The sequence below is a fragment of the Rhipicephalus sanguineus genome, chromosome 6 (genome assembly GCF_013339695.2).
Source record: "Rhipicephalus sanguineus isolate Rsan-2018 chromosome 6, BIME_Rsan_1.4, whole genome shotgun sequence".
Taxonomy (NCBI): domain Eukaryota; kingdom Metazoa; phylum Arthropoda; class Arachnida; order Ixodida; family Ixodidae; genus Rhipicephalus; species Rhipicephalus sanguineus.
The window spans coordinates 85,703,888-85,716,506 of record NC_051181.1 but is presented as its reverse complement, the minus strand read 5'-3'; the positions used below and the strand labels follow the sequence as shown (position 1 = coordinate 85,716,506).

General features: G+C 45.9%; 1 protein-coding gene across 1 annotated transcript; it reads left to right on the top strand.

Annotated features, from left to right (window-relative positions):
• The first annotated feature begins 3,618 nt into the window (after positions 1-3,618).
• On the top strand, positions 3,619-5,222 carry LOC119395978 (uncharacterized). Its single transcript, XM_037663008.2, has one exon. The coding sequence runs from the start codon at positions 3,636-3,638 to the stop codon at positions 5,121-5,123; it is 1,488 nt and encodes a 495-aa protein (XP_037518936.1). The 5' UTR covers positions 3,619-3,635; the 3' UTR covers positions 5,124-5,222.
• Positions 5,223-12,619: the final 7,397 nt, after the last annotated feature.

Sequence of the window (12,619 nt, the reverse complement as noted above, 5' to 3'; positions counted from 1 at the left end):
CGCCAAAAGTTCGCCATGTCGCCATTCATAATTTTAGGTCGCCACGGGCCTCTCAAATTCGCCAATTTGGCGAAAAGTAGCCACCACTGGCAACCCTGGTGCCGACGTCCGAATCCTGAGGTGTGCACCGCCGAAGCGCAACGTAGGCGCCATGGTCAGGAAAAAAACCGAAGTGCGCTCCGCAGAAGCAATGAAAGATTAGTTTGTGGGTGTACGTAAATATACGTTTACAAATTTGCTGCGCAAAAAAAACATTAGGACCACGAGGCAACACGTACAACAGACAAGCTCAAACTATAACCTGAATTTTATTTGAGGAAACATGAGTACATAAGCATGGAAAAGCGGATATCACCATCATGACGTCAAGAAGTCTCTAACGTGACATAAAGGCAATCACTTTTTCCGCAAGTACCACTGACGGTTAGATAACCCACGTGTCTCCGGCGCGCGCAATGCAAAAATCTTCTTGAATCTCCCTCTCTAATCTGTCCCCGGAGCCTGCCAGAAACTTGGTCCGATTAAGAATGGGACAGCGGTACATACATGCCTCTCTCAAATTCTTTGCCTATGTGTATTGCAAGATGATAACACGCATGCAGCTGCGTTCCCATTTCGCATTAGGGAGTATCGTAATCGTAGGTAATTTTTTTGTACTTTTCATGTTTTGTTTTATATAGTTCCTCTTATAGATGTGCCTTTCTGACGAAAATTATTCAATTTTATGTCAGCGCCTGGCTCGCCCTTCTTCCTTTCATCCACGTCTGATCAGTTGCACTCTGGTTCGTCATTATCACATCGTAAAAGGACCTTCTAACTGTAGAATCGCAGGCACCATTTCATGTGTAAATTTGGTCATTGTGTAAAATATGATGATTTCGATTATATTTCTTAAAAGAAAAGGTAATGGGAAACTGCGCATTTTCTCACGCAGGCTGAATATTTTGTAGCGAAAGCAAAAAAAAAAAACTGTAGTCTAAAGGACTATAAAAGCATGCATTTAATATCACAAGAATAACACATATGGCCGCACGAAACAGGGTTGCCAAGTTTGGCTACTTTTGCGCCACGTTCGCTACTTATTCAGGTCGGTGGCGGCAGAATAACCGTCTTGGCTGCACTCCTAATCATGTCCTGCTTAAAGTGTCAGTCTATAGCTCGGTAACGACACGAAAAATCTAACGCCTATAGAGTGTTTGTTTAGCTGGCACAACCTGTAGGCGGCGCCGCCTGTAGCCGTCCCTCGGCGTAGTAGCTTTCTCAGCGGCTCATCTCATAGGCGGGACTCAATATAGGCCGGAGATTTTCTTCTCGAATCCCGGCTAGTTGAAGGCCGGTTATAGAGATCTCCTCGTTCCACGTGACCAGCTGTCCTGGCTACGGTGAGTCCTACCAAAGGTGCTTCCCAGCTATGGCGCGTCCTAGCTATAGACCGTTGCATCGGGCGAGGAAAACCGAACTGACAACCAGCGCTTTCCTCCTTTCTGGCTCGTGCACGACGGCGCGAAGTGTGCGGGCTGGTGCTTGGATTATTGGCGTTTTCGAACAATTTTTGAGTCTTTTAGGTCGACCTGTTGATTTTGTTCTCATTTATTGCGATGTCAGCGAACGAAAAGTCAATGGGAAACCACTGTGCCGGTTTTGGTTGTTTTAGCAGCTACTGGAAAAAGGAAACTGCTGTCTGAATAAGTATGCGATGTGCATCACCAAACGCGGAGTGTGTGCGGTTACAAACTCTTCAACGTACATCGTTTGTGTCACGTCACAGGTTCTAAATCGGCAAGTGCCGCAATAGATCCGGAATCGCCGGCGTTCCACGCAGTCAAATATTAATCGGATATGGCCAGATTTGCGAACAACATAAGCGGTCAAGTATATACGGCCCTATCCGGTAAGGTGCAAAACATCTAAGCACCACTCAGTAGCCGCCTGAGTTGTTCTCGCTTTGTTTTATCATGATATTTTAATATGATGTGTTTGATCTAACAATTAGCTTCGTAGCTCGGCTCAGCGCGGTGATCGCTGCAGTTGACGTTTACCGGTATCACGCACGAACGAGAAATCCCTCACTTCGCAGCGGGGTTACCGGCATCATACGTTTAATTGTTGCTCCGCACCAGCCTTGTAAAACCCGATCATTCAATGAACAATACTCCAAAAGGACGCGGTGAGATCTTTGTCGTGAGGTTATAACTTCCATAAGACAGCGGGGTGTATCGTATACGATGAGGGACATGAAAGCCGAATAGTAAAAAAAATAGTAATCCTGTCGCTTCGTGTGTAGAACAACTACCTCAGGAAGACAAATTTTTACGTGGTCAAGAACCATGTCCGACAAATACTAAGCGCGATGCAAAAACCACGTTGTTACGCTTGTCAAGTGTTTCTCGAACTGCCAATTTTGCTACTTAGCTTTGCGAACGACATCATTAATTTGGCAAGAACAGTGCATCTGATATACGAAGTTATAAAAATTAACAAAAAAAAACGCGAATCACCTACGATGCCTCGTGTCGTACGAGCGCTCGTGTCGTCGTTTCCTTATTGTTCTGTGTTCGTGTGTGTGCGCTGTGTTAAGATGCCGATCAAAGGCTGGAGTCCGGTCGCGCTTGGTGCCTCACCGGCAGAAGAAATTCGTTAACCATCTTCATCTTATCGCCGCCGAAATCCAATCAAATATCACGACTCTTAAAAGAAAAAAGAAAAAGAAGCGTGCCGGCATGTCAACATCAGCATCGTTTTTATGTACCAGCCCTTCCCTGTAAACAGCTCTAACTTCGTCCACACCGGTGGGCAATAAACGAGCGAGTAATAAGCGGTCACTTAAAAAATTAAAAAAAGGCAGGCCACTGTTTGTGAGCAACAAACAGATGCTGCGCCATGAAATTCAGACTGCGTGTACGAGCGGTCGTCGCATGTACGAGCGGTCGTCGGTGCGACAGTATACACACACCGTGAATGAAAAAAAAAACTTAAAAGATTACAATCCAAGACAAAAAATTCATTGTATACCCTAAGAGTGGCGGAACTTGCTCGCCCTGCTAGAGCGAGTCGAAATACTTGTGTGCGTGGTTTTCCAACAGACAGTGCCGAAAAATATATGACATCTACCACTTGCGACACGTTCGCGCCGCCATATATTAACGTCATTGACCCTCATCGGATCAAACTATTTCAGGACGTCTCACAGACTCACTTCCTACGTAGACTGCATCTCTTGATACGAAATTCAGCGCGCCAGAACGAAAAAAACCGACTGCAACTGCAGCCGCACGCATGCCTTCCATACAAAGGCGGAGCTAGAGTGACCTAGAATAGGGGGAGTGTCCAAAGCGCCGCGCGAATACATGGGAGGAGCGAGGGCCTTTTGCGGTGAACTTCCGCGCCGCGGCGCTGCCATGCCGGACCCATGGGCTTTCTCCGCGGCGGAAGCCGCGTCAAAGCGGCGAGCGTCTGCTACGCGCGTGATATTTTGGCCGCTATTAGCTAAAATTGCGGAAATTTGGGCAATATTTAATACTGCGTCACTGCAACATAATACAGCAGCGACTCATCACACAGAAAACGCGTTTGTTAGTTTGTGTGTTGTGAAACGGGGATCTTGTATATATAGTGGGCACGGCGGCGTCGTAAAGATGCGGCCTTCAAACCCGTTCCTGTTTATCCCGCAGATTGGAACCCTGCTGCTTCTTCTAGGCCTTTCTGCAGCATGTGCGGAGCGACAACCAATGCTTCGACCTACTTTCAACGGCGATATGGATCTGCTGATAAACCCAGCCTCAACTGACGAACGCTACCGGTCCTTCAACGATGGCGCTGGTGTTACATCGTCAGAGCCTCTGGGATCACCGATGACGTCACCATGGAACGATCCTTTAAAAGACAGCGCTTACGGCACAATCGGCAGTGGGCACGGCGGCGTCGTAAAGATGCGGCCTTCAAACCCGTTCCTGTTTATCCCGCAGATTGGAACCCTGCTGCTTCTTCTAGGCCTTTCTGCAGCATGTGCGGAGCGACAACCAATGCTTCGACCTACTTTCAACGGCGATATGGATCTGCTGATAAACCCAGCCTCAACTGACGAACGCTACCGGTCCTTCAACGATGGCGCTGGTGTTACATCGTCAGAGCCTCTGGGATCACCGATGACGTCACCATGGAACGATCCTTTAAAAGACAGCGCTTACGGCACAATCGGCAGTGGGCACGGCGGCGTCGTAAAGATGCGGCCTTCAAACCCGTTCCTGTTTATCCCGCAGGTGAGCAGACGCTATGACAAGTCATTTCGCAGTAACGATGTCTGCCTAATTCTGCTGCCGTGCCCACGGTCGCTTCGTGAAGCCTTTTGTAAACTGATTGTTTCCTTGCGTTTGTTGCTACTGTTGAGCGGAGATGTTGAGTTGAACCCAGGCCCTGCACTAGACGCCATAGCCGAACAGCTAAAGCAAATTGCAGGAGACATTCAAGATATTAAGAAAGAAAAATCCGTAACAAACACCAGACTTGACGCGATTGACAAAAAACTTGAAAAGATAACTGGCCTTGAAAAACAGGTCACTGAGTGCAATAAACGAATATCTAACTTAGAAAAAAACCTAAAGGCTATGCAAATGAAAGTGGATGATCTAGAAAACCGGAGCCGTCGGTCCAACCTTGTCATTTACGGTGCTGAAGAGCAACAAAATGAATCGCCAGACATGCTTGTCGAGTTGGTCGAAAAGAAGATTTTAGATGGTGTGCTACAGATAAAAACCAAGGGAATCGAAATAATCCACCGTCTAGGAAAAAAGAAGCCAGCTGATATATCTAGACCCAGACCCATTATTCTAAGACTACTCGATCATCGAGACAAAGTTTCAATCCTCAGACAGTGTTCGAAGCTGAAGGGCTCAGGTTTCTCTATCAGTGAAGACTTTTCTCGTAATACTCGGGACATTAGAAAGAAACTGTGGGATCGAACGAAAGAACACCGGGACAGGCAAGAAAGGGTGTCACTGGTGCACGATAAAGTGCGAATCAACGGTCAACTTTTTGCTTGGGATAGTGAACGAGAAGATATAATTGCAGTGAAAAAAAACGAAGTTGGCATAGAAAAAAGAGTCACTCGAAGTCGACAGAAGTAACCCTGTTGAATGTGAACGCACGTAGTCTTGTAAATAAAGTAGATCAATTCGAAGCTCTCCTTCTAGAAATTAAACCTGACATAGTTGCTGTCACGGAAACATGGCTGTACTCGGACATCCTAGACCATGAGGTCACGCCGCCAGGTTATGTGATTGTGCGCAAAGATAGAGAGACTAGAGGAGGGGGCGTGGCACTTTTTTCAAGAAGGAATTGCGCTACTCTGTCTTACCGGGCAACCCTAGCATTGAAGCGGTGTGGTGCAAGGTGCAGCTGCAAAAGGGCTGTGTATTTGTTGGAGTTATTTACCGACCACCTAATGCTGAGGCAAGTTATCTGGAACTTCTTCTGGATTATATGCACGATCACGTGACGGGTGGTATGATCATCATGGCTGGAGATCTCAATCTGCCTGAAATAGAATGGTCATCAAAAAAAGTGCGAAGTGCTGCAAATGACGTCATATTAGATATGTTGTTCAATTTTAACCTCGAACAGCTGGTGCGCGTCCCCACACGTGTACAGGGCGTATCCAGCTCTATTCTAGATGTTGTGCTCGTTAGTGACCATTTTCCAGAAGACCAGGCGCGCATCGAAATCTTAGACGGAATATCTGATCACAGCTCAGTCCTATGCACACTGCCTCTATCTGGTCTTTCTAGAATCCATAGCCCCGATAGACACGTTCTTGCCTTCAACAGAGCAGACGACGCAGCAATAATAACATATCTTAATCACGAATTTCTTGCCTTCTATGATCTTTGCATGGACAAAAATTTATCAATGGATCACATATGGTTACAATTCAAGGCACGTGTCATTCATTGCATTGAGAACTTTGTCCCCACACAGCGAAAAATTACAAGAAAGCATAATGCCTGGATCACACGCGACATAATTCATATAAAACGTAAAATCAGTAGGCTGAGGAAAGCTAGGAGGTCTAGCTCACGAGCTGGCTACACCGCTCAGATCGCCACTTTATCAAGAACACTGAAAAGCAAAGTACGCTCTTCAAAAATTCACTATTTTGGTACCACGCTAGCAAAATTCATCAAAACCTCGCCAGAAAAATTTTGGCGCTATGTAAGTGGCAAACACAGTGGCCAAAACGCCTCCCCCTCGATAGACACAAAAGATAAGGCAGACAATTTCAACCGCTACTTTCAGTCCGTCTTTACGATCGATAATGGACTAGTGCATCATCCCGAGATTAGGCCACCCACCGACAAGAAGTTATCTGAAACTCCGGAAATAACTGAAAGCGGTATACTGAATCTGCTGTTAAACCTCGATGATAAAAAGAGTTGTGGTCCAGATGGGATACCGAACGCTTTTCTCAAACGGTATGCGGAACCGGTTAGTATGTACCTGCGCTTACTATTTACAAAATCTATTCAAGATTCGCAGATTCCCTCTGAATGGAAACTTGCAAAAATAATCCCAGTGCATAAATCTGGGGACAAATCGACTCCATCAAACTACAGGCCCATTTCCTTAACTTGCACTAGCTGTAAGCTACTCGAGCACATTATCCTTAAATTCATTACAAAGCTTGTCGAAGAAAATAACCTATTACACCCCAACCAGCACGGTTTTCGGAGAGGCCTATCGACCGTAACACAACTAGCTGAAACAATTCACGATCTGGCCGAAGCCATCAATCAACACTCCCAAATTGATATAATCTTTATGGATTTTTCAAAAGCGTTCGACCGGGTTTCCCATGAAAAGCTAGTTTTCCAGCTGGTTTGCAAACTCGGGGATGGGCCAGTGACCCGTTGGATATCCAACTATTTGTCCGGTCGCCAACAATTTGTACACTGCAGTGATCACGTCTCTGACACATTAAACGTTACGTCCGGTGTTCCTCAGGGATCCGTCTTGGCACCGATATTATTTCTTCTATTCATAAACGATCTAACAGTCAACATTAACGCAAACATTAGGCTTTTTGCAGATGACTGCATATTGTACAAACAGGTTAAAAGCCCCAGTGACCAAACTGAACTGAACGATGCCCTGAACGACGTTGTGCGATGGTGTTCTAACTGGCAAATGGTGATTAATTCTGACAAAACAGTCGCCATGCAAGTAACAAAAAAGAAATCATGCCTACCCTTCCATTACGGTTACAACAACATCGTGCTACGAAATGTAAGCCAGTATAAATATCTTGGTGTGACTATAACTTCCGATCTCAGTTGGACAGTGCACCTAGAAAACATAGCCGAGAAAGCCTTAAAAAAATTATTCTTCCTTAAGCGGACGCTGCGCCACGCTGACCGCGACACTAAGCTTCTAGCATACGTCACACTTGTCAGACCAATCTTGGAGTATGCGAACATAATCTGGTTTCCATTCACGGATAGTGGTATCAGCACGCTTGAAAGAGTGCAGCGCAAAGCGATTAGATTTATTTTTAACCGGTATCGTCGCCTCGACTCCCCAACACAATTACTACGCCACGCAGACTTGCCGACACTCGAAAGTCGAGCAAAAATTCATCGCCTAAAGTTCTTATACCTGTTATTGCACAACTGTTTTAAAATAGACCACGCTAAATACGTGAAAACCAAGACAACAAGGCAAACACGTCACACACATGATCACACACTCCAAGAGTACTCTTGCAACAATAACACATTCTATTATTCTTTTTTTCCTAGATGCATTCGAGAATGGAATGCTCTTGACCGACTTATAGCCGAACAGCGTACAGTTGATGACTTTCTAGCAATGTTGCAAAATACACATAGCACTTAATCATAACGCTGATAACATAGTATGTACTGTATTTTCATTTCCTTGTTTACTTCCTTGAATTGACTTGCTTGCCAACATTTGTATTTGCACCAACTTTTACAGCTGTGATTTATTATCCTTCTTTTCTTTTCTACGGGTGTAAAATATGTATAATGCGCCCACTACCACTTTATTTCGTGCATGCAGCCTCCTTAAATTGAACTTGTTGAGAAAGGCTGCTCGGTCCAAAATTGATTGTTACTATTGATGTGAATGTTTTCTGTTTTTCTTTTTGTTCCCCTTCGCTCCCACTCCTGTAAAAACCCTGCAAAGGGTTAACAGTATGTGAAAATAAATAAATAAAAAATAAATAATTCTTTCAGCTGGTTTGTCACCGCATTGGTCCACACTTCCGCGGCTGTTTGAGGAACGCATCCTGCGCGCACTTCAGCGTGAGAAAAGGCGCTTAACTTACTTTCGTGTGGAATGACGAACGAAAACTTGCTGCAGGAAAGAATAAACTGGAGATAACCAGGAGAACGAAACACATAATCCACGTAGTAACTAGCTCATGCACGCTAACGCGGTTGCACCCTTCATATCATATTCTATGTCGTGCATTCGATTTGTTTTACAAGGCTGCCTACGGCGCCCTGCCATTTCAAGCCATTTCATGCGAAGCCGAATGTGTCAGTCGGCGTGGACGCGGTACCAAAAGTAAAAAAATTACTCGCGTCTCGTTCACGTGGTATACACGAAAATTAGCACGGTGGGGCACGAATGTACGTATGCCCAACACGACCGATAGGTCATGGCATTACTAACTTGACATGCTTGCCATTTGCGTAACGACTAACAATAATAATATGGTGTGTAGCACGCAAACCCGCTTTCTGTAGCCAGAAATAATTCTGACGATGTGTGGTCTGACGATTCGTTTCCGTCAGGTTATGAAAAACGTGGTGGTCACATGTATCGATGTAAACATGTTAGGCTTAGCCGTACATTTTGAAGAACTGACCGCATAGGTAAAATGTATGCGAAAAAATTACATGAAAAAAAAAAACACATGGGCTCTTATGCATTAATTCTCCTGAGATGACTCGAAAACGAAAGCCATCTTTTTCGTCAGTCGATGCATTGATCCTCCCTCGCCCCTCTCCGAAGGCTTTCTTCTGTACATAACGTGGTTTCGGACTACCGACCGGATCGAAGGTATTGCAACCTTTCTGCACCTCACCTGCTTTTACATTGCCTCTGTGATCGGCCACCGATCACGGAGGCAATGCAAAGCGACCTTGTCATGCGATGGCGTCATCATATAACGTCACGTTGAATGACGTCATAGTAACGTCACAAGTTCTGTTGACGTCACCGCGTGATGACATTTTGCATCACTCGTGTTGGCTACGCGGGACGCCGACGGTCAATTTTCGTGTTTGATGAGGCATCTAAGTCTCTACCTTAAAAAAAAAACAAGACAAATCAAAGTAAATGAAACGATAACAGTGCATCATCGTGCATGCCTCACTTCACGTTACGAGCGATCGCCCGAAAACAAACGTGATTCTCAGTTCAGACCAGCTGATTGCACGCGTCTGCGGGACAAAAGAGGCTTGCTTTACCCGTCTGGTCATCTCTATATTTATTCAAGAGATGACCAGACTCGCTATTTAAGTACTCCGGAGCATCAGCACGAAATTGTGGTGGACGCTATATTGAGGTCATCAGGAAAAAGCTGGAAATTGCGGTCGGCTGCCCTGTTGGCGCGCACTCAACTGCCGCGGAAACAATTGTAATTGATGTAACTACTCGTCCAACAGTTGTATCTTATGTAACTACTCGTCCACATCTTTTTGTAAAGTCTCTGAACCGGGCGAACGCTAACCTCCGAGAACCGTGAAAACATCTGAAGTTGAGAATAAGTTGTTTGTTTTCATTTCGTATAGTGAAGGCTTGAAGCAATGCACGCATCTCGCGCGATAATATATATATATATATATATATATATATATATATATATATATATTACCGCATGTTGCATTTTTTCAGGCTAGGTACATAAGAGATCTCTGCATTTGAACAATTTTCTGAAGTGATTGAGATATTACAATTCTATTTGTCGATTTCTTACCGCATTTTGGTTCAGGCAGCTTGTACAGCAATAATGGGGGCATTTGTAACTTTGTTGCATGATATCTGGATATTAGATGCGAAGCAGCTCTTTGACTCACGTGTGTAACGCCGTACGTTACGTGCGTCCGTACGAATGCACCGCAACGCGTTCCCCTCGCCGTAGGTGTTGGAGCGTTGCCAAGTAGGGCACGCCACAGCTTTGCGTTGACGTCACACTCCCCTCGCACGCTTCCCTCGCAGGTGCGCGCTGACGTCACTCTCTCCCTCACCCGCAGCATGCTCGCCGTAGCGCCCGCAGCTGCCGGCTGCTCCGCCCGCTCGCAACACCTATGAACGTGTCACTTCTCTCTCGCTTCACCCGTGGTAGTCAAGGCGAAACGCGCGCCTGCTCCGGTCCAGCGCCCGTGTCTCGACTCTGAAGAAACAACGACTACGAAGTGTTGCCAAACGCTTTAATGAAACTTACACGAAACCCAACCCGCCTCCCGTGTCTTTGCGTTTCAAACAAACGTTTACTCGAGTATACGCTACACCGAGTTTCGCTTCAAACCGTTCTTCCAGCACCCGCGTCGACGCCCTTTTCAAACGGGTCAACGCCGTGCGCACCGCTGCTGCTTCGCATCCCATCAGGGTTCCCTTCGGGGAGATGGTCCAAGTTTTTTGTAAAGCATTTTCTATATTACACCTTTTATGCGAAATCTTGTGGAATAAAGTTAGTTTACCTGGCATTGCTTTTCTTTCAAACGTTTGCGCACGGTGAGCCTTGTTGTACGCAACCTCATAAGCAAAAACATAAGCCAACAGCATTGCGGTCGTATGGCCGTCTCTACTCTTTTTTTTTTCTTTTTTTGTTTGCCTTGCGTCTTCCCGGTGTGCTCCGTCCATAATAAAGAGCTAGTGGATGCTAATGAATTGTCGAGTAAAGCGGTGTGCGTATGGTGAGCAAACCAGTGGCGACCACGAGTAAAAAGCTCGTAGTGTGAAGCGGTCACTGCGTGCAAGTATTTCAGCTGACTGCACGTGCGATTTACTTTTTTTATTACTCTTAATTCGAGCATGCGTGATGCTATTGCCCGATTGCTCGTGCGAATAAGGTTTTTTGTTTTCGTTCTTTGCGTGTGCGTGTCCGTTTTGCGCGTTTTTACACACGCACCAACGTTCTCGAACTCTGTGACCGGAACTAGGCCACGCTGATACCGCTTGTCACATGATTTTTTGCATTCCGTTGTTGCCCCAGCACTAACACAACGCCTAAAGATGGATAAGCTCCATTCCGCACCACATTATAAAAGTTAAGTAGACTTCAAGTGCCTTGTGTCGAAACGCGGCGCCTGAAACTACAGCGCCTAGCAGACACCCCTCGCTTTCCGCGCGCTTCCCGAGCGCGGAAAGCCCACGGGTCCGGTGCAGCAGCGGCGCGGCGCGGTAGTTCACAGCAAAAGGCCCACGCGGGAGCTGGCGCTTTGGACACTCCCCCTATTCTAGGTCACTCTAGCGGAGCTATAGTGTACTAGAAGGGGCAGTGAAGCGGGCGGCAGCCTCCGCGTGACTCCGGCGGCGTCGCCAGCAGCGGCGGCGCTGCGATCGACCAATCTTGAAGAGGAGCACGCGAAACGTAGCAACCACGGCGACGCTCGCATGTGCTATGCGCGCGCTGTGTCTGTGGTTCAGGTGTTTGCGCGTAAGCACTTCGCTTATTTAGTCTGTATTATCTGCTAAGGACCAGAAGCTACAAGACTAGATTGGTTTTCCCACAGATGAAAACGAATTTTGAGAAAGTACTCCCCGCTTGAATAGAGCCACGCTCTTGAAAACACGGACACTTTCCATCGCAGTTGAGCCCAATTGGAACATATTCAACCGTTTCAGCAATCAGGATTGAGTTTGTTTAGCTTACAGAACTTGAAAGTGCGGACGAATCTCTGATAGAGAGCGAGTACATTCGGATCTTGGGTAATCGCAATAGGGAAGCCGTGTGAGAAAAGAATTAAAAACGTAGCTAGTCGCCGCAACTATCAAAGTACGTTTAAACTAAACAGTTACACAGTGCGCTCGTTCTCTTTGCACAAGGCCTGAAAAAAAAAGAAAAAAAAGGTGATCGCGCAAATGTACAACGTCACGCAGAATCAGCTGGTCTCGTTGCTGAGACAGCTATAATAAAACATTTGTGCACGAATTTGAACAGTCATATACGCCCACAGCAACAATTTATAGAAATCATGCCCGAAACACAAGGCAAGTAAGCTAAAAAATAGGTCTAGCACAGCACTGATGCATGCAGAAAGCCAAGTGGGAACTTCCTTAAACTGGCAATTAGCAGCCGATTTTATTGATAGGGACCGTGCAGGCTTCGGCGAGCAGTTAAACGAGCTACAGCATTTCACAAAGTGGACACAAGGTCATGGTCTCCGTAATCAGTGAATTAATATGACAATGCATCACAGACAATGCATTACAGAATATGAGTACACACATGAGGCAGTAGGGCACAGAGCATTGATATATGACATTGTTTTTCACACTAATGCAATGAGAGCATTACCATAGTAATGGGTAGAAAAACAACTGAATTACTGTACAAAAGGGAAGCCGCTTGCTTTGATTCAGCAAATCCTCA